General features: G+C 39.1%; 1 protein-coding gene across 1 annotated transcript in view; it reads right to left on the bottom strand.

Moving 5' to 3' along the window:
* AFF2 (AF4/FMR2 family member 2) overlaps nucleotides 1-27,450 on the bottom strand; it is a 575,765-nt gene that overhangs the window by 287,355 nt on the left and 260,960 nt on the right. The window contains exons 5-7 of the mRNA XM_036270092.1: nucleotides 5,789-5,875; nucleotides 2,640-2,810; nucleotides 2,091-2,275 (exon numbers count right to left, since the gene is read on the bottom strand). Of these exons, the coding sequence (XP_036125985.1) occupies nucleotides 2,091-2,275; nucleotides 2,640-2,810; nucleotides 5,789-5,875 (443 nt within the window). The remainder of the gene's footprint in view (nucleotides 1-2,090; nucleotides 2,276-2,639; nucleotides 2,811-5,788; nucleotides 5,876-27,450) is intronic.

Below are 27,450 nucleotides of genomic sequence, written 5' to 3'. Positions count from 1 at the left end.
ATCCAGAGAAAGTTGCTGCTCACTTAGTTCTAACCCCTTTCAAAGGTGGAAGGGGATCAATGTAGGTTAAGCCAATGTTATTGTTGAAAACATGACCCTAAAAATTAAGGGATTTCATTTGTCCTTCTTCATATAAAGTTCAAATTCCTTGGCTGGCATTCAAGATCTTTCACAGAGATGTATTTATCTGTCCAGTGTTCATCTCTCTCTGCTTCCATTTACATAAATATTGATTCAGCCACTCGGGACATCATATTAATATGGATTACCCCATGATCCCTCATCTAGTCATGCATGTGTCCATTCTGTTCTTCTGCATAGAGTGTTCTTCTACTGAGCTCTTCTCCTCATGTTCAAGTCATAAGCATACTCCAAATGCCGCCAGCTTTGTGAGCACATCCTCAATGCCCCAGGGATTGTTACATACTTCACTGAGCCTTTTCTTCTTTATGAAGACACTTTTTACATTGTTTTGTCATTTAACTGATAACACATCGAGGGCTTTGCTTCATGCCTAACTTTAGCCTAGTGTATGTCCTCAGTACATGGTTTCTGAGTGGATGGAAGGATGTTTATTCGGATGGAAACAAGGGAGGAAGTAAGGTTTTGTTTTGTTTTTTGTTTTTTAAAAGCTTGTTATCAGAATAGCCATGTCTACATAGGCATTTTGTTTATTATTATTTTTTATGATGGCAATTTTATATAGTTTTATTTAAGACATCATGTATTCCACTTTACCATATAGTGCTTATAAAGTGCATTATTTTGTTTCCCTGTGCACACAGTGCATATTTAAGTATCAAGAATACCCAGACATCTGATATTGTGATCCCTCCTACTTTGTCCTTCATTTTCAAGATTGCTGTGGCTGTTCAGGGTCTTTTTTTTTTTTTTTTTGGTTCCGTATGAACTTTTGAAGTATTTGTTCTAGTTCTGTGAAATGTGTCATTGGTATTTTGATTGGGATTGCATTGAATCTATAGATTGCTTTGGGTAGTATGGACATTTTAATTATGTTAATTCTTCCAATCCATGAATCAGGTATGTGCTTCCATTTGACCCAGTGATCCCACTTCTAGGAATGCATCCTAAGAAGCCTGAAACACCAATCAGAAAGAACATATGTACCCCTATGTTCATAGCAGCACTATTTACAATAGCTAAAATATGGAAACAGCCCAAGTGTCCATCAGTAGATGAGTGGATAAAAGAGCTGTGGTGCATATACACAATGAAATACTAAGCAGCTCTAAGAAAGAAAGATCTCTTATCCATTGAGATGGCGTGGAAGCACCTGGAGAGTATTATGCTAAGTGAAATAAGCCAATCAGAGAAAGACAAATACCACATGATCTCACTTATTTGTGGAATGTAATGAACAAAATAAGCTGTTGAGTAAAATAGACCCAGAGACATAGAGAAGAGTATGGTTCAGGCTGACAGAACTCAGAGAAGGGGGTGGGAGGGTATGGAAGAGATAAACCAAAGAACTTGTATGCATGTAAATGTAACCAATAGACATAGACAACAATGCTGGGGGTGGGGGGAAAAAGAAGAAACATTTGTAACAAAAATAAATTAATAAAAAATTGGGAAGAAAAAGGACATTTATTATACAACTGCCATGGAATTTACTACAAACTTGGGTCCTTCATTATTTTGTGAACTATGTTAAATCTATGTTCAAGGTTGGCTTAATACACCTCTTCAATGGTGGGCCCAGAGGAGGTACCACCAGAGGGAGAAGCTCCATCACCAGGAAAGCCCCAGGCATTCCTCCTGGAATGCCTTCTGCACTCAGGTATTACATGGGAATGATGGGGTTGCAGACTTTTTCCAATTATTTCTGCTGATATTCAAATTCTTCCTTTTCTGCAGTAAAGTGTTTATCAAGCCAGTTGATTTAATTGTACTTGTCAAGAATCTTTATTACCCCTATCCCCAATTATTTCTCCTCATTGCTGATTTAGCCTTGAACTTTTTCATCTTCAACAGTTGCTTTCATGTTGAATGCATAGGATTCAAGTAAATTCTTGGAAGTCACCTTATACTGCTCTTTCTTATCTCCAGCCTTGTACTTCTCAGATTACTGGACCATGAACTCAATGTCTTCCCTGTTCAGATGACCCTTGTTGTTAGTGAAGGCAATCTTGTTCTCTTTTCCTGTACTCTTATCCACAGTAGAGACACTGTGGATTCCTTTGTTATCATTATCAAACGTGACTTCAATCTTAGGAACACCATGAGGTGCAAGAAGGATGCCCGTGAGTTCAAACTTGCCAAGCAAGTTTGTATCCTTTGTTGTGGCACTTCAACTTCATAAAGCTAAATGAGCAAAACAGGTTGGTTGTCAGAGTAGGCATTGAGTGTCTGTGTCTGCTTGGTAGGAATAGTAGTGTTGAGCTTGATGAGGACAGGCATGACTCCACCAGCAGTATCAATGCCAAGGGAAAGGGTAGTAACATCCAACAGCAGGAAATCTTGACCATTTTCAGATTTGTCTCCAGAGAGGATGGCTGCCTGGATAGCTGCACTATAAGCAACAAGCTCATCAGAATTGATGCTTTTATTCAACTATTTTCCATTGAAAAAGTCCTGTAAGGGTTTCTGAATCTTGAAGATATGGGTAAACCACCAACCAGGACAATATCACAGCTTTGGGACTTTTCAAGCTTGGCATCATGAAAGGCTTTCTCTACATGGTCCAGGGTGCCATGGAAAAGATCAGCAATCAATTCTTTGAATAAGGCATGGGTTATTGATATAGAAAAGTCAATTCCTCCATAGGACAAATCAATCTGAATACTGGCCTGGGTGGTGGAAAAGACAATATGCTTAGTATGTTCACAAGCAGTATGAAGGTTATGGACAGCCCTCTTCTCACTGATGTCCTTCTTATGCTTGTGCTTGAACTCTGCTATGAAATGGTCAACCATTCAGTTTTCAAATTTTCTCCACCATAGTAGGTTTCCCTAGCTGTAGATTTGACCTCAAAGATTCTATCTTCAATTGTGAGTATTGACGCATTGTAAGTGCCACCTCCCAAGTAAGTCAAAGATCAGCATGTTTCTGCCCTGGCCAGTTTGGCTCAGCAGTTAGAGCATTGACCTGTGGTCCAGAGAGACCCAGGTTTGGTTCCCATTAAGGGAATGTACCTCGATTGCAGTTTGTCCCCGGCCCTGGTTGGGTCGTGTGGATGGCAACCACTCGATGTGTCCCTTTCATGTCGATGTTTCTCTCTCTCTCTCCTCCTCTGTCTCCCTCCCAATCTATCTAAACAAAAAACAAAAAAATGTCCTCTGGTGAGGATAAAAAAATAAATAAATAAAATAAAGATCAGCATGTTTCTTTCTTTTTTTTTTATTGATTAATTTTTGTTATAGATGATTCTCCTTTTTTCCCCCACTGATTCCCCCCTCCCCCTCCCCTCCCTGCCCCTTCCCCAGATTGTTGTCCATGTCCACTGTTCATGCATACATACGTATAAGTGCTGTGGTTCATCTCTCCCCCACCTCCCCACTCCTTAGGGGATTGTCAGTCTGTACCCCACTTCCGCGTCTCTGGGACTACCCCATTCCTCAAACTGTTATGTTCATTATATTCCACAAATCAGTGAGATCATATGAAATTTGTCTTTCTCTGTTTGGATTGTTTCACTTAGGATGATACTTTCCAGGTCCCTCCATTCAGTCTCAAAGGATAAGAGATCTTTCTTTCTTACCGCTGCTTTTTGATCCATTCGTCTACTGATGAGCACTTGGGCTGTTTCCAGATCTTAGCGATGGTAAATAGTGCTGCTACAAAGATGGGGGTACATGTATTCTTTCTTATTGGTGTTTTATGCTTCTTAGGGTATATTCCTAGAAGTGGGATCATTGGGTCAAATGGAAGATCTATTTTTAATTTTTTGAGGTAACACCATATTGTTTTCCATAGTGACGGCACCAGTCTGCATTCCCACCAGCAGTGTACTAGAGTCCCCTTTTCTCCACACCCTCGCCAACACTTGTTGTTTGATGATTTGTTGATGGCGGCCATTCTGACAGGTGTGAGGTGATACCTCATTGTTGTTTTGATTTGCATCTCTCTGATGATTAGTGATGATGAGCATTTCTTCATATGTCTCTTAGCCATTTGTATGTCCTGTTTGGAGAGGTGTCTATTTAGTTCCTCTGCCCATTTTTTAATTGGGTTCTTTGTCTTCCTTTTGTGGAGTTGTATGGGCACTCTATGTGTATTGGAAATTAACAACCCCTTATCTGATATATCATTGGCAATTATGCTCTCCCATACAGTGGGTAGCCTTTCTGTTTTGGTGATTGTATCTTTCGCTGTGCAGAAGCTTTTGAGTTTGATGTAGTCCCATGTGTTCATTTTCTCCTTTGTTTCTATTGCCTTAGGTGATGTGTCAGTAAAAATTCTGCTGCGTATGATGTCTGAGATTTTGTTGCCCACAGTCTCCTCTAGGATTTTTATGGATTCATGAATTACATTTAAGTCTTTTATCCATTTTGAGTTTATTTTGGAACTTGGGCTTGCCAGTATTATTCACCATCATGAAAGGTCAATGCTTTATATCAAATTGCACAACAGCATCATCAAATCTATGTCTAATCTAGTGTTTGGCATCAAAATTATGTTGGTGGGATGCATTGCAACCTGATTTTTTGCCATGTCACCAGTTAATTATTTGGTATCAGTAAAGGTGAAATAACTAGGGGTGGTTCAGTTTCCCTGATTTTTGCCAATTATTTCTACTTTTATGTGCTTGAAGACATCCACATAAGAGTAGGTGGTGCCACGATCAATGCCACTGCAGGTACTTTATACATGGTTGCTTGAGTATAGGCACAGCTTGCAAAGACCTAGATCAGAACAGCAGTCCCCTGCCCCATTCAATGATCTGCTTAGGCATTTTAAAAACTGAAGGTGAGAAAAAATATTACTGGAAGCAGGTGAGGAAAAATAATATTAAACATTTATCAATAGGACTTCAGAAGAAATATTTCTGTTAATACAATGTGTTTTGTTGTTGTTGTTGAAAATATGTTCTTGTGATTTTTTAAAATATCCTCACCTGAGGATATTTCTCCATTATATCTTCAGATAGAGTGGGGGAGGGGGAGAGAGAGAGAGAGAGAAAGAGATGAGAGAGACACACCAGCTGGCCACCTCCTGCACAACCCTAACCAGGGAGGCCAGGGAATGAACTGCAACCAAGGTATATGCCTTTGACTGGAATCAAACCCACAACTCTTAGGTCCACAGGCTGACACTCTCACCACTGAGCCAACGTGGCCAGGGCTCTTCCTTTGATTCTTAATAAACAACTACATTAAGAATACAAAAGAGAAACAGAGTGATATCCTTATATCATGCTCTGTGAGCAAGGACTGGAAGGTGATATAAAAAAAAAAATTATCCATTAGAGTAGAGTGTTTAAGTTTTTTAATTTAAAAATTTCAGATGTTGTTATATTATCTAATTGGTCTTTCTTAAGGGATAAGTTCTTTATTTTCCCTGATTCACCTCTGGGCACAGTAATTTGGACAATGGCCATGCTCAAGGTAGTATGATAACACATGCTAATGTTGCAGTGTACATTTTCTTAAACACTCTCTTTCAATAAAAATGGTATTGATAATAACATTTCAAGGGGCGAGAGAGAGAGTCTAGATTTTATGGAACTAGAAGATCACGTTCATTTTAATTTTTAATAATCCAAGTGGAAGATTGGAATAATTAAAAAAAAAAGATAAAGGAAAATGAAGGATGGTAGACAACTGACCTGTCCTGGAATGGAAAATGTGTTCTGCTCAGAGTTTCTAGGAGTAAGCATGGCACTGAAAGGAGTAGACCAGGAATGCATCATCTCCTGATAGAGAAAAACAAAACAATTTTATTTGGGGGCACTTAGAAAATTAAACACCTTCTTGGCACTATGCACAGTAAGCCCTTTGTAAATACTTACTGATTTAATTGGCCTAATTTTTTTTCAGTTACTTAAAGTCATTTGGTCTATTCCCCTGCTCCATATTGGTGCTTGAAACCTATCTGAAATACAAAAGGCCATCTGACATCCACTTGCACATTGCCAGTGACAGGGCACTCATTTCTACTTGAAGCATCCTGTCCCATGTTATAACATTCTGATCAGATTATTTTTCTTGGTTTTGAGCTACACCGGTGTGTCCCAGGAGCTTCTATCTATAGATTATATTTTGGAGCTGCACAGAACACATCCTTTCTTTCGCATGACAGGCCTTCAACTGATGAAAGAGGGCAATTCTTGTTCCCTGGTGTTGTCTTTTCTCCAGGCTGAAACATTCCCAGCTTGTTCATTTATTTGTTGGGAGTGTTCAACTTTTCTTCTGATGCTTCAGTTTTGTATTATGTAACTATCCTAGGTTCTCTCAGGAGAGGCTCCTGATTGTTTGGAGCTCTTCTAATTCATGATTTTGCTTTAGGTGTGATCTGCCAGTTCAGGGGAGGGCATTACTGTCACTGCCATCATTCTGGATACTCTGATACTCATTTCTCTTGACATAGACTAACAGTTAATGATTATATACATGCTGTTGATTTTTCCATTCAAAGATGAGAAAACTGAAGATAATTCTTTGTCATTCATAAAGAAGGTTATTATGTGATTGGTAGCTCTGTTCCACCCAGCCATACACACCCTGTATTTGTGAGTTCAAGTCACAAGGTAGGAAAAGCCCCTCAGGCTCCCTCCCACTGTGTGTTATCAGAAGGGGCCCCTTCTCAGTTCTTTCAAACACTTAGTTTGAAGAGGTGCTGCATGTTAAAATCTTGCTTGAGTCTTAGGACTTGTGGCCAACATGCTTTACTTTAGGCATTAGGATAATTAAATCACATGCTTAACATTCCAGCACCAAAGAGATGACAATGTTTGTGAAGCAGGACAGTGGCAGCATGTGTTAGAGTCATCAAACATTTTGGTATGTAAACCTTAAACATAAATGCATTGTGCTGACAGAAATCCAGGAGAGTTTTGGGGAGGGGTAGAGGGGATGAAAGTTTATGAAAGGCCTTTTTTTTTTTTTTTTTTAATCCTCACCCGAGGATATTTCTCCATTTTTTGTACAGATAGAGTGGGAGGGAGAGAGAGGAAGGGAGAGAGAGAGAGAAACATCAACGTGAAGGGACACATCGAGTGGCTGCCACCCACACAACCAACCAGGGCCAGGGACAAACTGCAACCGAAGTACGTGCCCTTAGCGGGAACCGAACCCGGGTCTCTCCGGACCTCAGGCCGACTCTCCAACCGCTGAGCCAAACTGGCCAGGGCTGAAAGGCCTTTTTAATGAGTCACTTACATAATACTTTTCCTCAGTTTTTATGGGTAACATAATTAGTCACTGCAAAGGTAATAATAAGAACCCTCAGGTAGCACTATAACATGTTGTTTTTTTTCCTTCTATAATTATCTAGTTCAAAAAGAATTATTGATGTATGAAATGCTGTAATACAAGGAGGTACTTCACAGCTTCATGCACAGTAACACCACTGAAGCAGAATTTATAAATATGATTAAGACCAGCACTAACACAGATTGGATTTTACCTAGCATTATTTAAAAGGAGGTGGTAAGTACATTACAAAATATGTACAAAATTTAGAGGAGATGCTTAACCTACTTAAGAGATATATTTCCAAGTATTTTTGAGATATGTATTTGTATGCAGTTGATAATATTCTTGACAAATGTTACTTATGAATTTCATCAAAACAGTCTGAAAGTAACTATATATAAAAATATTTTAAAGCTGAATTCCAATTAATCTATCTCTCAAACATTAAATAAATTATTTTAAATTGTATTTTCTGTTTAAGGCTGGTATTCTACAAAGTTAGTCCTATTGTTTAAAAAATATAGGTTCTACTTAGCCAGTGTCAACCAAAGGATAGTAAGCACCAGCCTGAGATAGAAATGTTGTCTTTTTTCAGCAACTAGGGAGCATACCTTAAGAAATGAGAGGCTTGGTTATATCTCTTTTTACCACTGGCTTTAGAGGTGTGTCCAATTTAATTAAATGGTGTTTTAGACACCTGATGTAGGAACTCACTTCTCAAAGGTGTACCTTCTCTCCCATATCTCCTGTATTTATTCTGTGGCAGGTTTTGATTATCTTGAATTACTGTCAGATTGCACTGACCCGCTGTTCAATTTACATGGAATTGCATACACTTTTGCATTTTCAATTACAATAGACTATCTGCATTTGAAAATATAATATTTCATGAAACAGCAAGCTGATTCCATGGTAGAATGATGCATTTGATTAAGATAGGGAGGATGCGGTTGAAAGGAATATAATTTCCTGAAAACATACCTTCAGTGAAGAATGGTAGAGAAACACTTTCACTTCTCCAAATTAGTTAGAATTGTAAAGTGCAGACAGTTCAAAGCAGATTTCCTATTGTTATGCTTTTTATTCACACTTGAAGGATATTAATCTATTTTTATGTTCTTTCTATTCCCAAGATAAGAACACCCATGCACCCTTATCCAGCTATCCTAATTCTTTATCTGTCCATCAGGTAGGGATGAGCACCTGCTCTAAAGTGTTGCCATGGCTTTTACAGTAGCCTCCAGTGATGAGCACCTGTACTCAACATTAAGCATCACTTCTCCATTAACAACAGCAACTAGACACACATGTGTGCATGCACAGGACTGGTCTGAAACTCCATCTCTGAGCTGCTTTGACATGACAGAGACAAAACAGGAATTAATACCCCTACTGGACAGTCAAGGTTTTGCAGGCTGCAAGACATGGGGCCACTTGCACACAGTCTCACATTATTTATAAGTGAACGCTGGTGAACAGTTCAAAAGTGCATTCCCTTTCCACTACACTAGATGTGTCTTCCTTTTGTAAGGTTGACTAACATGATTAATTGAGAAAGGACTAAGTAAGTATTGATGTTTTATTTTTCAGTATTTGGCAGACAATAGGTTCACAAGCAATAGAGCATTCTACGTAATTTCTAATAATGGGGCAGACACTTACATTAATGTGATCTGAAGATTCCATAGTAAACGCAGAAAAACCAGAAAGGGTCCATTTTTGACCAGTGATTCCGCTCTGCCCCAAACTGTAATATGCATGTTACAGCTCATGGCTAGGACTCTGTCAAATCCCAAACAATCTGTGGGTAGCCATGCTTTGCATGACTTAGAAACAGAAGCTGGGTTCCCCACACACTGAGTGACAAAATACAGTCTGAATTCCACACTCTGCTAATCTCAAATGCATCCCATCCTTACATAACACAGAGCTATCTAAATGGCTTTTTCTAATTAATTAATTAATTAATTAATTAATTAATTTTTGTTACAGATGTTTCTACTTTTCCCCCCACTGATTCCCCTTCCCCTCCCTCCCTGCCCTGTCTCCAGCTTTATTGTCTATGACCATTGTTCATGCATACATGTATATAAGTTCTGTGGTTTATGTCTCCCCCACCACCCCCCTTCTTGAGATTTTTAGTCTGTACCCCGCTTCCACGTCCCTAGGACTACTCCATTCCTCAGACTGTTATGTTCATTATAATCCACAAATAAATGAGATCATATGATACTTGCCTTTCTCTGTTTGGCTTGTTTCGCTTAGGATAAAACTTTCCAGGTCCTTCCATGTACTCTCAAAGGATAAGAGATCTTTCTTTCTTAGAGCTACAGAGTACTCCATTGTGTATATGTACCATTGCTTTGCTATCCATTCATCTACTGATGGAAACTTGGGCTATTTCCAGATCTTTGCTATTATAAATAGTGTTGCTACAAACATGGGGGTACATATATTCTTTCTGAAGGGTGTTTGAGGCTTCTTAGGGTATATTCCTAGAAATGGAATCACTGGGTCAAATGGAAGTTCAATTTTTAATTTTTTGAGGTAACACCATATTGATTTCCATAGTGGCTGCACCGATCTGCATTCCCACCAGCAGTGTACTAGAGTCTCCTTTTCTCCACACCCTCACCAACACTTGTTGTTTGAAGATTCGTTGATGGCGGCCATTCCGATAGATGTGAGGAGATACCTCATTGTTGTTTTAATTTGCATCTCTCTGATGACAAGTGATGTTGAGTATTTCTTCATGTCTCTTAGCCATTTGTATGTCCTGTTTGGAGAGGTGTCTATTTAGTTCCTCTGCCCATTTTTTAATTGGGTTCTTTGTCTTCCTTTTGTGGAGTTGTATGAGCACTCTATATATATTGGAAATTAACCCCTTATCTGATATATCATTGGCAATTATACTTTCCCATACAGTGGGTAGCCTTTCTGTTTGATGATTGTATCTTTCACTGTGCAGAAGCTTTTGAGTTTGATGTAGTCCCAGGTGTTCATTTTCTCCTTTGTTTCTATTGACTTAGGTGATGTATCAGTAAAAATTCTGCTGTGTATGATGTCTGAAATATTGTTGCCTACAGCTTCTTTTGCTATTTTAATGGATTCATAAGTCACATTTAAGTCTTTTATCCATTTTGAGTTTATTATTGTGTATGGTGTATGTTGATGGTTTAGTTTCATTTTTTTGCATGTAGCTGTCCAATTTTCCCAACACCATTTATTAAAGAGGCTGTCCTTACTCCACTGTATGCTCTTGCCACCTTTGTCAAATATTAATTGAGCATATTGCCTTGGGTCCATTTCTGGGTTCTCTATTCTGTTCCACTGGTCTATATGCTTGTTCTTGTGTCAGTACCAGGCTGTTTTGATTACAGTGGCTTTGTAGTATAACCTGAAATCTGGTAATGTGATCCCTCCAACTTTGTTCTTCTTTTTCAAGATTGCTGTGGCTATTCAAGGTCTTTTTTGGTTCCTCATGAACTTTTGAATTATTTTTTCTAATTCTGTGAAGTATGCTGTTGGTGTTTTGATGGGGATTGCACTGAATCTATAGATTGCTTTGGGTAATATGGAAATTTTAATGAGGTTAATTCTTCCAATCCATGAACAGGGTGTGTGCTTCCACTTTTTTATATCTTCCTCTATTTCTTTTTTCAAAGACCTGTAGTTTTCTGTGAATAGTTCCTTTATTTCTTTGGTTAAGTTTATTTCTAGGTATCTTAAATTTTTTGCCACAATGGTAAATGGAATAGTTTTCTTAGTTTCTCTTTCTGTGAGTGCATAATTGGTGTATAAGAATGCCGTCAATTTTTGACGTTATATTTGTATCCTGCTACTTTTCCAAATTCATTTATTGAGTCTAGTAAATTTTTAATGGAGTCTTTGGGGTTTTCTACATATAGAATCATGACATCTGAGAATAATGACAGTTTCACTTGCTCCTTTCCCATTTGGATTTTTAAATTTTTTCTTCCTGTCAGATTGCTCTGGCTAAGACTTCCAGTACTGTGTTAAATAAGAGTGGCAAAAGTGGGCATTCTTGCTGTGTTCCTGTTCTTAAGGGAAATGCTTCCAGTTTTTGCTCATTGAGGATGATGTTGGCTGTACGTCTTACATATATGGTCTTTATTATGTCAAGGTATGATACCTCTATTCCCACATTGCTGAGTGTTTTTATCAGAAATGGATGCTGGATTTTCTCGAAGACTTTTTCAGTATCTATTTATATGATCATGTGGTTTTTATTCTTTATTTTGTTTATGTGGTGTATCACATTTGTTGATCTGCTAATATTGTACCAGCCTTGCATCCCTCGAATGATTCCCACTTGGTCATGGTAAATAATTTTTTTTGGTATATTGCAGGATCCGATTTGCTAGTATTGTGTTCAGGATTTTTGCATCTATGTTGATCAGGGATATTGGCCTGTAGTTTTTTCTCTTTGTAGTGTCTTTTTCTGGTTTTTGAATTAGAATTATTCTGGCTTCATAAAACAAGTTTGGAAGTCGTCTCTTTCTTGAAATTTTTGAAATAATTTGAGGAGAATGGGTGTTACTTCTTCTTTGAATGTTCGGGAAATCTCCCCTGTGAAGCCATCCAAGCCTGGGTTTTTGTTTGCTGGGAGAGTCTTGATTATATCTTCAATATCTTCTGTTGTTATTTTTCTGTCCAAGTTTTCTATCTCTTCCTGGGCCAGTTTTGGGAGACTATGTGTTTCTAATAATTTGTCCATTCCTCTTACATTGTCAAATTTGTTGCCATATAACGATATTTTGAATTTCTGTGGTGTCAGTTTTTACTTCTCCTCTTTCATTTCTGATTTTGTGTATTTGGGTTCTCTCCCATTGTTACTTAGTGAGTCTAGCTAAGGGTCCATCAATCTTGATTTTCTTTTTGAAAAACTATCTCTTTGTTTCATTGATCCTTTGAATTGTTTTTTTTTTTTTTTGGACCCTATGTTGTTTATTTCTGCTCTGACCTTTACTATTTCCTTCCTTCTACTTGGTCTGGGGTTTTCTTTTTGATTGCTCTCTAGTTCTTTAAGTTGTGAGGTTAGATATTTTATTAGAGATTTTTCTTGTTTCTTGAGGTAGGCCCGTAGCACTAAGAACTTCCCTCTCAGAACTGCTTTTGCTGCATCCCATAGATTTTGTGTTGTTGTCTCTTCATTTTCATTGGTTTCAAGAAAGTTTTTGATTTCTTTCTTGATCATCACAGAAACCCATTCATTGTATAATAACATGCTTTTTAGCTTCCATGTGTTCAAATGTCTTTGCGTGTTCTTGTTACAATTGATTTCTAGTTTCATGCCATTGTGATCTGAGAAGACGCTTGATAAAATTTCAGTATTCCTGAACTTGTAGAGACTTAGTTTGTTTCCTAACATGTGGTCTATCTTTGAGAATGTCCCATGTGCACTTGAGAAGAATGTGAATTCTGTAGTTTTGCGGTGTAATTCTCTGTAGATATCTATTAAATCTTTTTGGTCTAGTGCTTTATTTAGAGTCTCTGTTTCCTTGCTAATGTTTTTGTCTAGAGTATCTATCTAGTGATATCAGTAGGGTGTTGAAGTTCCCTGCTATGATTCTATTGCTGTCAATTTCTCCTTTGAAGTCTTCCAAAAAATTTTTAATATATTTTGGTGCTCCTATATTGGGCACATATACGTTTCACAAGGTTATATCTACCTGTTGGATAGATCCTTTCAATATTATATAGTGGCCTTCTTTATCTCTAGTTATGGCCTTCATTTTGAAATCTATTTGATCAGATAAGAGTATAGCTACCCCAGTTTTTTTTTCCTTTCCGTTTGCTTGGAAGATTTTTTTCCATCCCTTCACTTTCAACCTATGTGAGTCTTTTGTTGTGACGTGGGTCTCTTTTAAACACCATATAGATGAATCATTCATTCTTATGCAATCAGCTACTCTGTGTCTTTTATGGGAGCATTCAATTCATTTACATTGAAGGTAAGTTTTTTTTTAATTTTTTATTTATTTTTTTGTTATAGATATTTTACCTTTATGACCCCATTGGCACCCCCTCCCCACCCCATGCCCGCCCCTTCCCCGGCTTAGTTGTCCATGTCCATTGGTCATGCATACATGTATATAAGTTCTGTGGTTTATCTCTTCCAACCCCCCCACCCTATCTTCTGAAGGATGTCAGTCTGTGCCCTACTTCCATGTTTCTGGGTCTACTGTATTCCTCAGACTGTTATGTTCATTATATTCGATATATAAGTGAGATCATGTGGTATTTGTCTTTTTTTGCTTGGCTTATTTCACTTAGGATAATACTTTCCAGGTCCCTCCATGTCATCTCAAAGGATAAGAGATCTTTCTTTCTTACCGCTGCATAGTACTCCATTGTGTATATGTACCACTGCTTTATTATCCATTTGTATACTGATGGACACTTGGGATGTTTCCAGATCTTAGCTAGTGTAAATCTGCTTCTATGAACATGGGGGTACATATATTCTTCCTGATTGGTGTTTCAGGCTTCTTAGGGTATATTCCTAGAAGTGGGATCACTGGGTCAAATGGAAGTTCAATTTTTAATTTTTGAGGAAACACCATGTTGTTTTTCACAGTGGATGCACCAGTCTGCATTCCCACCAGCAGTATATTAGAGTCCCCTTTTCTCCACACCCTCAGCAACACTTGTTGTTTGATGATTTGATGGTATCAGCCATTCTGACAGGTGTGAGGTGATACCTCATTGTTGTTTTAATTTGCATTTCTGATGATTAGTGATGTTGAGCATTTCTTCATATGTCTCTTGGCCACTTGTATGTCCTGTTTGCAGTGGCGTCTATTCAGCTCCTCTGCCCATTTTTTAATTGGGTTCTTTGACTTCCTTTTGTGGAGTTGAATGAGCACTCTATATATATTCGAAATTAACCCCTTATCTGATGTATCATTGGCAATGATGTTCTCCCATACAGTGGGTTGCCTTCCATTTTGATGATTGTTTCTTTTGCTGTGCAGAAGCTTTTGAGTTTGATGTAGTCCCGTGTGTTCATTTTTTTCCTTTGTTTCTGTTGCCTTAGGTGATATATCAGTGAAAATTCTACTCCGTATCATGTCCGCAATTTTGTTGCCTACATTTTCTTCTAGAATTTTTATGGATTCACGGGTCACATTTAAGTCCTTTATCCATTTTGAGTTTATTTTTTTGTATGGTGTAAGTTGATGGTCTGATTTCTTTTCTTTTGCATGTAGCTGTCCAATTTTCCCAACACCATTCATTAAAGAGGCTGTCTTTACTCCACTGTATGCTCTTGCCACCTTTGTCAAATATTAATTGAGTGTATTGCTTTTGGTCCATTTCTGGGTTTTCAGTTCTGTTCCACTGGTCTATATGCCTGTTCTTGTGCCAGTACCAGGCTGTTTTGGTTACAGTCGCTTTGTGGTATAACCTGATATCTGGTATTGTGATCCCACCTACTTTGTTCTTCTTTTTCAAGATTGCTGTGGCTATTCGGGGTCTTTTTTGGTTCCATATGAACTTTTGAAGTATTTGTTCTAGTTCTATGAAATATGTTGTTGGTATTTAGATGGGGATTGCATTGAATCTATAGATTGCTTTGGGTAGTATGGACATTTTAATGATGTTAATTCTTCCAATCCATGAACAGGGTACTTCCACTTTTTTATATCTTCCTCTATTTCTTTTTTCAATGACCTGTAGTTTTCTGCAAATAGGTTCTTTATTTCTTTGGTTAAGTTTATTCCTAGGTTTCTTAATTTTTTTTGGTGTGATGGTAAATGAGATTGTTTTTTCAGTTTCTCTTTCTGTGAATTCATCATTGGTGTACAAGAATTCCGTCGATTTCTTGACGTTAATTTTGTATCCTGCAACTTTGCCAAATTCATTTATTAAGTCTAGTAGATTTTTGATGGAGTCTTTAGGGTTTTCTATGTGTAATATCATGTCATCTGCAAATAATGACAGTTTCACTTCTTCCTTTCCAATTTGGATCCTTTTTATTTTTTCTTCATGTCTGATTGCTGTTGCTAAGACTTCCAATACAATGTTAAATAAGAGTGGCGAAAGTGGACATCCCTGTCTTGTTCCTGTTCTTAATGGAAATGATTTAGTTTCTGTCCATTGAGTATGATGTTGGCTGTAGGTCTTTCATATATGGCCTTTAAAATGTCGAGATATGATTCCTCTATGCCCACATTCCTGAGCGTTTTTATCAGAAATGGATGCTGGATTTTGTCGAATGCTTTTTCAGCATATATTGATAGGATCATGTGGTTTTTATTTTTCATTTTATTTTTGTGGTGTATCACATTTATGGATTTGCGAATATTGTACCAGACTTGCATCCCTGGAATGAATCTCACTTGGTCATGGTGAATAATTTTTTTGATGTATTTCTGGATCTGATTTGCTAATATTTTGTTCAGGATTTTGGCTTCTATGTTAATCAGGGATATTGGCTTGTAGTTTTCTTTCTTTGTAGTGTCTTTTTCTGGTTTTGGAATTAGAATTATGCTGGCCTCATAGAACGTGTTTGGAAATCTTCCTTCTACTTGGATTTTTTGAAATAGTTTGAGGAGAATGTGTGTTAGTTCTTTTTTGAATGTTCGGTAAAACTCCACATGAAGCCATCTGGGCCTGTTCTTTTGCTTGCTGGGAGAGTCTTAATTACGTCTTTAATTTCCATAGTTGTTATTGGTCTGTTCAAGTTTTCTATCATTTCCGGGTCAAGTTTTGGGAGTCTGCATGTTTCTAGAAATTTGTCCATTTCGATTAGATTGTTCAATTTGTCGCCATATATTAATTCATAGTAGTTGCTAACAATCTTTTGTATTTCCGTGGTGTTGTTTGTTACTTCTCCTCTTTCATTTCTGATTTTGTGTGTTTGGGTTCTCTCTCTTTGTTTCTTGGTGAGTCTAGCTAAAGGTCCACCAATCTTGTTTATCTTTTCAAAAAAAAAAAAAAAAAACAGTTCTTTGTTTCATTGATCCTTTGAATTGTTTTTATGGTTTCTATGTCATTTATTTCTGCTCTGATCTTTACTATTTCCTTCCTTCTGCTTGCTCTGGGTTTTTTTTTTGTTTGTTTGTTTGCTTTCTAATTCTTTAAGTTGTGAGGTTAGACAGTCAATTAGAAGTTTTTCATGTTTTTTGAGGTAGGCCTGTAGTGCTATGAACTTCCTTCTCAGAACTGCTTTCGCTGCATCCCATAGATTTTGTGTTGTTGTGTGTTCATTTTCATTGCTTTCCAAGAAGTTTTTAATTTCTTCCTTGATCTCCTCGGTGACCCATTCATTGTTTAATAACATGCTATTTATCCTCCATGTGTTGGAATGTTTTTGCATTGTCTTGTTGCAATTGATTTCTAGTTTCATGCCATTATGATCTGAGAAGATACTTGATATGATTTCAATCTTCTTGAACTTGTAGAGATTTAGTTTGTGTCCTATCATGTGGTCTATCTTTGAGAATGTCCCATGTGCACTTGAGAAATATGTGTATTCTATAGTTTTGGTGTGTAATTCTCTGTAGATACATATTAAACCCATTTGGTCTAGTGCTTGATTTAGAGTCTCTGTTTCCTTACTAATATTTTCCTAGAGGATCTATCCAGTGCTGTCAACGGGGTGTTGAAGTCCCCGGCTATGATTGTATTGTTGTCGATTTCTCCTTGGAAGTCCTCCCGAAGATTTTTAATATATTTTGGTGCTCCAATATTGGGTGCATATAGGTTTATCAAGGTTATATCTTCCTGTTGGATGGATCCTTTCAATATTATGTAGTGGCCTTCTTTGTCTCTAGTTATGGTCTTCATTTTCAAATGTATTTTATCAGATATGAGAATTGCTACCCCACCTTTTTTTTTTGCTTTCCATTTGCTTGAAAAAATTTTTTCCATCCCTTCATTTTCAACCTATGAGAGTCTTTTGTTGTGAGGTGGGTCTCTTGAAACAACATATACATGAATCATGCTTTCTTATCCAATCAGCTACTCTGTGTCTTTTTATGGGAGCATTCAATCCATTTACATTTAAGGTGATTATTGATATGTACTTATTTTGCCATTTTGTGTGTGTGTGTGTGGTTCTATTTTTCTTCCCATTTCTCCTGCTAATTACAGAAGTCCTTTTAACATTTCTTGCAGTGCTGGTTTGGTGCTAATGTATTACCTTAGCCTTTTTTTTTGTCTGGGAAGCTCTTTATTTGACCTTCTAATTTGAATGATAGCCTTGCTGGGTAGAGTAATCTTGGATTCAGATTCTTGTTTTCATGACCTTGATTACTTCATGCCATTCCCTTCTGGCCTGTAGTGTTTCTTGTGAGAAGTCAGCTGAGAGCCTTATGGGGTTTCTTTTGTAGGTAACCTGTTGCTTATCTCTTGCTGCTTTTAGGATTCTCTCTTTGTCTTTAATTTGTGGCATTTTAATTACTATGTGTCTTGGTGTGGGCCTGTTTGGGTTCTTCTTACTTGGTACTCTCTGTGCTTCTTGAACTTGAATGCCTTCTTCCTTCACCAAATTAGGAAAGTTTTCTCTCACTATTTTTTTTAATATATTCTCTATCCCTTGCTCATTTTCTTCTTCTTTGGGGACTCCTATGATGCGAATATTATTACGTTTCCAGTTGTCCCACAGTTCTCTTAAGGTGTCTTCCTGTTTTTTAATAGCTTTTTCCTTTTGTTTTTCTGATTGGTTGATTTTTTCTACCCTGTTTCTAATTCACTGATCCGGTCCTCAGCTTCCTCTACTCTGCTTTTTAAACCTTCCAATGTGTTTTTCATTTCTGATATGACATTTTTATCTCTTCTTGATGGTTTTTAATTTCCAATTGGCTTATTTTCAGTGTCTCTATGTCCTTACTCATGCTGTTCAGCTTCCTCAAGATCATGGCTCGGAATTCTAGCTTTGTTAACATGCTTAATTGCTCCACATTGATCTCACTTTCAGTGGAGGTCTCTTGCTCTTTCATTTGGCTTCTGTTTCTGTGTTTCACCATTTTGGCTATCACTGTGGGCTTTGGATTCTGTCAAGTTCTCCCTGTGGGTGTTGGTGTTCTGCTGTTTGTGGTTCCCTCTCCTATGTTTAGGTTAGCGAGTGAGGACCCACGTTAAACACCACTGTCAAGTCTTACTTTCCTGGTTAAAGTTGCCAGCCCAGGAAAGGTACTGTTATCCTCTACCTTTTTGCCTGGAGGCTAGCAGTTGAGGTTGCTTGATGAGTTTTGGGTTGTCAGTTGATTGAAAAACTCCCTCAGGTGCTCAACACAAGGGGCTTTCAGGAGGGTGGGGCAGATGCTGATTGTTAATGAGCCTCAATTAGTACTTCAATGGCCCACAGGGTGGGGTTGGATCTCGAGCCAGGGGCTGCTGCCTCTCCCCAGAGCCCTGGGAAGGAGCAATACGGCTACCGTCCTGCATGCCTGCCACTCAGCAAAAGATCTGACGCCCTCCAAATCCCGAGTGTCCCCACACTGTTCCAGTCCAGTCCGCCCTCCCCTCTGCCGGAGCCCAAGGTGAGTGGCTGTGGCTATTTTACCCTCTGTCCCGGCTCTGCTCTGTGGAGCCACCTGGGAGTGTAACCCGAGGGCGCTGCTCACAGCTAAGGCCGCTGCCGAGCTGCCGACCATGGGCTCCCAGTCCCCGTCTCACGCCTTTGCAAGCCTACTGGGATGGAATCAGTGTCCCTCGTTATATGGTCCTCTCAAGCTGTTTTTCTGTTGCTTTTTCCCATCAATTTGGCTGTGTTATAGTTGTAATTCCAGTTTGGTTCTGGGAGATGGTCTGTGTAGCTTCCGTTCACTCCGCTGCCATTTTTCGATCCTGATTTTTGATATGTACTTATTTATTGCCATTTTTGTTTAGTGTGGTGATATTTTTTGTCCTATTTCTCCTACTAATTACAGAAGTCCTTTTAACATTTCTGGCAGTGCTGGTTTGGTCTAGGAAGCTCTTTATTTGACCTTCTATTTTGGATATTAGCCTTGCTGGGTAGAGTAGTCTTGGATTCAGATCCTTGGTTTTCATGACCTTGATTACCTCATGCCATTCCCTTCTGGCTTGTAGTGGTTCTCTTGAGAAGTCAGCTGAGAGCCTTATGGGGTTTCCTTTGCAGGTAACCTGTTGCTTTTCTCTTGCTGCTTTTAGGATTCTCTCTTTGTCTTCATTTTTTGGCACTTTGATTACTGTTTGTCTTTGTGTGGGCCTGTTTGGGTTCTTCTTACTTGGGGCTCTCTGTGCTTCTTGAATTTGAATTCCTTCTTCCTTCACCAAATTAGGGAAGTTTTCTGTCACTGTTTCTTCAAATATATTCTGTAACCCTTGCTTATTTTCTCCTTCTTTGGTGACTCCTATGATGTGAATGTTATTACGTTTCTAGTTGTCCCACAGTTCTCTTAAGCTGTTTTCCTTTTTTGAATTATTTTTTCCTTTTGGTTTTCTGATTGTTTGATTTTTTCTAGCCTGTCTTCTAATTCACTGATCCAGTCCTATGCTTCCTCTACTCTTCTATTTAGAGTTTACAATGTATTTATTTATTTATTTATTTATTTATTTATTTATTTATTTCTGATATGTCATTCTTCATTTCTTCTTGGTGGTATTTAATTTCCAACTGATTGATTTTGAACATTTTTATGTCTTTACTCATGGTGCTCATGTCCTTACAAGTGCTGTTGAGCTTCCTCAAGATCATGCCTCTGAATTCTCGTTCTGTTAGTTTGCTTAACTGCACCTCATTTATCTCATCTTCGGTAGAGGTGTCTTGTCCTTTCATTTGGCTTTTGTTTCTGTTTTTGACCATTTTGGCTATCACAGTGGGCTTTGGAGCCTGCCAAATTTTCCCTGTGTGTGTTGGTGTTCTGCTGTTTGTGGCTCCCTCTCCTGGGTTTCGGTGAGGCAGGGAAGACCCACGTTAAACACCACTGTCAAGTCTTACTTTCCTTGTTAGAGTTGCTAGCCCAGGGAATGGTAGTTATTCTCTAGCTTTTTTGCCTGGAACCTTGGTTTCTAAGTTGAATGAAAAACTCCCTCAGGTGGTCAGTGTAAGAGGATTTCCCGAGGGTGGGGCAGATGCTGATTGTTAATGGGCCTCAATTAGCATTTCAATGGCTGCCGGGTGGGGTTGAATCTCCAAGGGAGGGGCCCCAGCCTCTCCACACAGCCCTGGGAAGGAGTAAGATGACCACATTCCTGTGTGGCTGCAACTCAGCAAAAGCTCTGAGCGCCCTCCAAATCTCGAGTGTCTCCACACAATCCCAGTGTAGTCTGCTCTCCCTCTTCTGGAGCCCAAGGTGAGTGGCTGCTGCCAATTTAGTCTCTGTCCAGGCTCTGCTCTGTGGAGCCCCTTGGGACTTTAACCCTATGGCGCCACTCCTAGCCGAGGTCGCAGTTCCCAGCCAGGGCTGCAGGTCCCACCCGAGGTCGCAGGTCCCAGCCAAGGCTGATGGTCCTAGCCGAGGCTGCCACAGGTCACAGCCAGGAGTGCATGTCCCAGCCAAGGGCATAGGTCCCAGCCGAGGCCGCAGGTCCCAGCCAAGGCTGATGGTCCTAGCCGAGGCTGCCGCAGGTCACAGCTAGGAGTGCATGTCCCAGCCAAGGGCGTAGGTCCCAGCCGAGGCCACAGGTCCCAGCCAAGGCCGATGGTCCTAGCCGAGGCTGCCGCAGGTCACAGCCGGGAGTGCATGTCCCAGCCAAGGGCGTAGGTCCCAGCCGGGGCCGCAGGTCCCAGCCGAGACCGCCACAGGTCCCAGCCCAGGCCACTGTAGACTGTGGGCTCCGGCCCCCTCTCACGTCTTTGCAAACCTACCAGGATTGAATCATTGTCCCTGGTTATGTGGTCCTCCAAGCTGCTTTTCGGTTGCCTTTTTCCTGATGATTCGTCTTTATTTTCATTGTAATTCCAGTTTGGTCCTGGGAGATGGTCTGTGTAGCTTCCATTCACTCCACTGCCATTTTCCTCTTCCTAAATGGCTTTTATTTCAAGTAACTAGCATGTTGTTACAAATCTTTTCTTATTCAACTTTGTATCTGCAGTGCCTTTTACATAGTTACTGGTTAATATGAGATGATATTAGTCTCTGAAGTTTCTATTTGTAAAATGATGAAGAAGAAGAAGATGATGATGATGATGATAATGATACCAAGATTTACTAAATAATTGCAATGAGACAGGCACTTATTTCTACACTCACTCTTTTTGTACCGCCAACTAAACAGGCAGGGATTAGCATCATATTTTCTTGACAGATGAGAAAACAGAGATACCAAAAGGTGAAATAACTTGTCCAATGCTATACAGTTAGCAAACGGCAGAATCTCTTTGTTGGATTTCCTGCATTTTATTTTTCTATTTTGTATTGAGTAGTTATTATATACCAGTCAATGAGATCTAGAAACAATAAAAGTTCAAGTTTCTTCCAGGTAAGAGCTCATTCTGCTTAATATACTAACCATCTGGAGAGGGCAATATGAAAAGGTGTCATGGAGGAATTATTTTTGTGAGGCATTTGGAAAAAAAAAAAAAAAACACCATAGTGGAGGTGAGAGGAGCAGTGTTTGTGTATGTCGTGTGTGTATGTGTGTGCACTCCTTTCAGAGACTAATATTATACCTGTCACATAGTAGATGTGCAAACAATACGTTTTTAGGATAAATTTCATCATAACATAAATATTAAGGTCCTTACCCCAAAGAATTTAAAGAGAAGAGAAAACTATAGCAAATTTTTCAAATAATCATCTTAATGAATACAAATGGTGGTAGATACCTCACATATTTTATTGCTATTGCTGTTGTTGTTGTTGTTGTAGTTAGATGAATTACCAGAGATCCCTGGCCTAAGAGTAAGGAGAGCTAAGCTCCTGTCTAAATTCTGTCACAAGCTACCTGAGTGATTTATTTCAGGTTGCTTGCCCTCCCTGATTCTCAGTTTTCCTACCTGTAGTATGTGTCCTTTGGCTCAGATGGCCTCTATGGGTTCTCCAACCTGGCAATGGTTAATCTCTCCTCCTACCTCTTCAGGCCTGCCACAGGGAAAGTATGCAAAGGTTTTAGAAATCATACAGTGTGGAATATGTACAAAGCTCGTTGCTACTAGCCCCACAAGCACAGCAACAGCATTTCCATTATAAGCCTGCATGCGCCTGCTATGCCAGGCTCTGTCCAGGGCTCAAGATGAGAGGGACTCAATCCATCCATCTTCTGAAGTGTCAAGAATGTAAAAACTGCAATTTTAGCCCTGGCTGGTTTGGTTCAGCGGTTAAAGTGTTGTTCCACAGATTAAAGAGGCATGGGTTGAATTCCAGTCAAGGGCATATACCATGGATGCAATTCAGTCCCCGACCCTGGTTGGGGTCTTCCAGGAGGCAACCAGTCGATGTGTCTCTCAGTTTTCCCCAGTCAATGTCCCAGTCAATGTATCTCTCTCATATCTCTCTCTCTCTCTCTCTCTCCCCCCTCCCTCCCTCCCTCTCCCTCTTTCCCTCCCACTCTGACAGAAGATAAATGAAAAAAGTATCCTTGGTGAGGATTAACAATGACAATAACAACAAAATAACACTAGAATTTTAGAAGTATTTACAAATTCTTGTGATTAAGAATAATAAGTGAGGACAGCTGAGTGGTTTTAAAATACAAAAAAATACAAATATGATTAGATAGGAGAGTACACCCATATCGTTAGGTTGGAGTTTTTCATAGGGACTTAAACTTAGATGACTCACAAGTCATGCTAACTGACCTTGGTCTCTGACTTCCTTTGGGGGAGAGGTTACTTTTCTTTTCCATTTTTTTCCTCAGTAAGTAGACTCCCATAGAGTGCTGTAATAGAAAAGTAAATATATACAGTGGTCCATCTTACATGCCACCATGGCCTGAGGAACATAAGCACCCTACCTCATCCAAAATGAATTTAAATCTGAAAACATTGAGTCCACCTGTTCCATTTGTGCAAGTGAGGTAGGTGTACTTGTTAGACAATCAAATATGCTTCTTTAGCTAAAGGGACCTCTCTTCCCTAGAGCAAAACCACATGTGTGTGTATGTGGGACTTGTTAATAACCTACTAGAAAACTTAATTTGTTTGATTAATACTTTAGAAACTTTATATCCATGGACTCTGACTGTTTTCTGAAGAGCCAGAAATGGAGAGGGTGGGGGGAGTTAGGCATTAGGGATGTCAGGGAATAAGGGATAAGAGTCCTTGGGGTCCCTTGCAGGCGTTGCCCAGGGTCTTGGGCCTCAGGAAAGCAGCAATCCAAGCATTTCTCAGCCCTAGGCCCACTGATAATTGTTAACTGGCCTGTAGGAACCTCTCCTCCTCATTGATAAGAGAGAAAAGCCAGGTAGAGATATTAGCCCCATTATATGAAGCATCAGTGTGTCTATTAAATAGGAAACAGACAAAAAAAAGCTGGAGCAGACCTTGGGATGGGCCCCCAGAAGGAACTCAGCAGTTAGCAGTAAGAAGATTCAACATACTGACTATGGCCTGCACAGGCTGCCACTCCCAGTGGGGCATACCAGAACACAGACTTGTTGCTGTGCAGCCTCGCAGAAACATACAACTGCCTGATTCTCCTGGTAGATAAGGCCTGAAGGATTGACCCATTGGCCAGGGTCAGGGAGCTTTCCTTTTCCATATAAAATTTCCCATGGAAGGAAGCAGGGCACATGGGAAGAGGTACTGGTCTCTCTAAGCCCTTCCAGGATAGACATTCTGATTCTGTTCCCCAAAATGCTTTGCCCTAAAAATGCTCATGTAAAATATGCTGTCTATTTAGGGCTCTGAAGCCTTTTTAACCCTGGCCAGACCACAACATTAAAACCACTTAGAAGATGAAACCCTAGTGGGAAGACTGGGAAATTGCCATGAACATAATATGTCTTGGTTTCAGCAAGATATTTACCAAGTCTTGCATGTAACTCCTACAACTAAGGATGGAGACCCCCAAGAATTTTTGTTTTTGAGAGGGAAGGTTGGCAAACAAAATCCAAGGTCAACTCAGGTAATATTAAGATATGTGTGATACCCAGAATGTGGAAGTCAATAGTTGATTCATATGGACACACCACATTTGAAACACTGTGGTATCCTGGATTCCCCATTTCAGTGGAGGCGCTGGAATACCAAAATTTCATAAAAGGGACAACTACTAGAACTGTAAAAGCTTAGAAAGCTCATCATATATATAAATACTCTTTAAAAGAACTGGAAACAGTTTAGTCTACAGAAAAGAGAGACTGAAGTAAGGTCAGAGAAGTGCATTCAAACACCAAAGGACTCTCATATGGACAAGATATGGGGCATGCCTTGTGGATAAGAGGTTAGGACTAGCCCTATGGGTAGCAGTTAGGAGGTAACCAATTTTAACTAAGAAAACATTTCCACTCATGTGAGCTTTCCAACTGTGGAACCCTACTGCTTTAGTGTTATAGCTCACTATCCTTGGAATTCAATAAAGAAAAACAATTTGTCTTTGAGCTGCCCTAATTAACAGCCTTAGGGACAACAAGAGAAACAATGGGGATGTTATAGAAGGCTTTCACTGAAAATTTGAAAAGTAACATCCTTCAGAAAAAGGGAGGACAGAAATGGCCCCAAGGCCAGAGTATCCTGCATACTCTGTAAATAAACTGATAGGGAGAAACTGAAGCTCCCTTTACCCCATAAAACTGTAACTGTTAAATATATATGTATTGCACCTGGCTAACCCCTGATATCCATCTCAAATTTGTTACTTTTAAAAACTTAGATAATAGAATGAATAGCAGGATAGATGTGTGCTGACCCAGTTCCCTTTCGCCTCAGCTCCCTCCCACCTCCGTTTCCTCCTGCTTATCGCTAACTGCCTCAGCTTCTGTACACCTAGCTTGCTTGCTCTGCTAAACTCTTGAATGACCCCTGTCCTATATAAGCAACCCTTCCCCTGAGCTCAGGGCTGTAGTTCTCCTCTGTGTAGACTGGCTGCAGTCCCTGCGTAGGTAATAAAGCTCACCTTTAATTCACCCAACTTTGTGTCTAAGTGAGGTTGACTCTCCTGGGTTACAACATTTAGAAGGCAGTGCATGAATGTTCCCTGCCTAAGGTACTGGAAAAGGGATTCCTAGAAAGGCAGGGGAAGGGAAGTTGTGGACCAACTGTACCAACTTACTTAATCATATGATCACATTATCTCTGCAAAATTAATTATATTTATGAAAAGATACAAAACTGAATATGAAATAGCAGTTTCAGTTTTTTGTTGTTTTATTTTTACATGACATATAAACATGGCTGATCAAATTGGCTAAGAAAATTTACCTTTTTTTCAGGGACAGTGGGATGAGTCCACTCTTTCACAACGAGACAGCTAACAGCCCAATTTGTCTGATTGTTTGCTTAGCTTTTGAAAAGTTCAACAACAGTGTAACCATAAACTTTCCTGGGCTTCATCACTAACACTTCTGCCAAGCCTGTCTAGTAATCAAAACCCTGCTCCATTCATTTAAATTCTGTTTGGAATGATCTTAAGACATTATCCTGAGATTGTATCTCTGATATCTGTGCAAGTTCTGGTTGGGAAAAAGAATAAAATCACTGTTACATTAAATATAACTTTCTAACAATAGACCAACACAAAGTGCAATCCACGAGAAAAAATAAATAAAAAGCTAATCTTTTCAAAGTGTCTAATGTTAGGTTATGATTTTATTGACATGGTATAAAAACCCTGGCAAAGTTTCTTCAAATAAATAATTGGCTGCTTTGTTCAAAACTTTGTAGTGCTGGCAGTTGTTTCAGGGAATATTCAAATTTTCTCCATTGGCCCCATGAATGTACATGCAAAAAGGCCAACTTACACTGGCTACCTTTATCCTGACATCTTCCAAACCAATGTTCCATTTTAATAAAACCTAGTTCAAATTTACAACTGAGGAAAATGGTCATCAGTCACTCTGCAGCTTCACTGTGTGCTCATTTCATCAGTCAATTTTCTTGCCATTGTCAGATGCAATCAATTCCATTGCATCCCCTGAATATAATGGGGAAATACATGGCTATGTGCAAGGCCTAGGCATGCAATTTCTTATTAACCAGTTATTCCTCAGATGCTTTCCACTCTAATTCTACAATGAAACATTTCCAAAGGCAGCAACAGTGAGATAGGCCACCATAGTGACATACTAGGCAGAATTCTACCAGACCTACTGAGTTCTCTATATGTTTCAGCAGCGCCAATCTGAGACCACACCCCTGTAAATAATGGGGTTTGACTCCCTGATGATTGACTTGTAAATTTTAATCCTTATCCGACAGTGTCTCAGTTGGTTGAACCAGTCAGAACACAAAACTAGCCACCCCACAATGAAATGTTGTTGGATTGAAATTGCCTTCTTTGGGAAAGGAAAAATTAGCACAAGTTTTAATTATATACATTTAATATTCTTAATTTAAAAAGCATTAATTGAGTGTCTACTCTCTATAAGACTTCTAAGAGCTGAGCAGCTGGATCAAGTACAGGTAGGGTTTAGGTAGCTGAAGTATTCATAATTGGAATTAGGATAAGATAATGACTTATTATTCAAAAGTAGAACTAAAATAAACCTGTCAGAGTTTTTTTGTTTGTTTGTTTGTTTTTTAAGTAATATGTAATTTGTTATCATGTTCCAGAAATTACAAAAAACTTTTTTTGATCTGGTGGACAGACACAGTGTAGATTCAGCAACATAGCAGTCATTTAGATAGCCAGCTCATGCTATAAGTGACAGCTACTGGAGAATGACAACTCTAAGCAAGGGGAGGCACAATGATACATTTCCTGCAATCTTACTCTATACCTTTTCAGCATTCCATTTCTAAGGACTGCTATAGCTTTTCAAACATGATAGCTTTCTCGTAGTTTATATTTATTATATTAAGACAATGGTAATGAGGAGTTAGTGATGAATGTTTTTAGTAGAAACAAAGACTCAATTGCTAAGAAAAAAAGAAGCAATATTTATTTTCATGGAAAGAGGCCTTTATTGCACAACTTGGCCATAGCTTTGCTCTCTCATTATTTCTGAGCTCAGTAAAATTAAGGCACCAGGTTATTAATAT

Source organism: Molossus molossus, unplaced genomic scaffold, assembly GCF_014108415.1.
Source record: "Molossus molossus isolate mMolMol1 unplaced genomic scaffold, mMolMol1.p scaffold_m16_p_2, whole genome shotgun sequence".
NCBI classification, from domain to species: domain Eukaryota; kingdom Metazoa; phylum Chordata; class Mammalia; order Chiroptera; family Molossidae; genus Molossus; species Molossus molossus.
The sequence above is the reverse complement of the archived record's forward strand: the minus strand, read 5'-3'. Positions and strand labels throughout refer to the sequence as shown.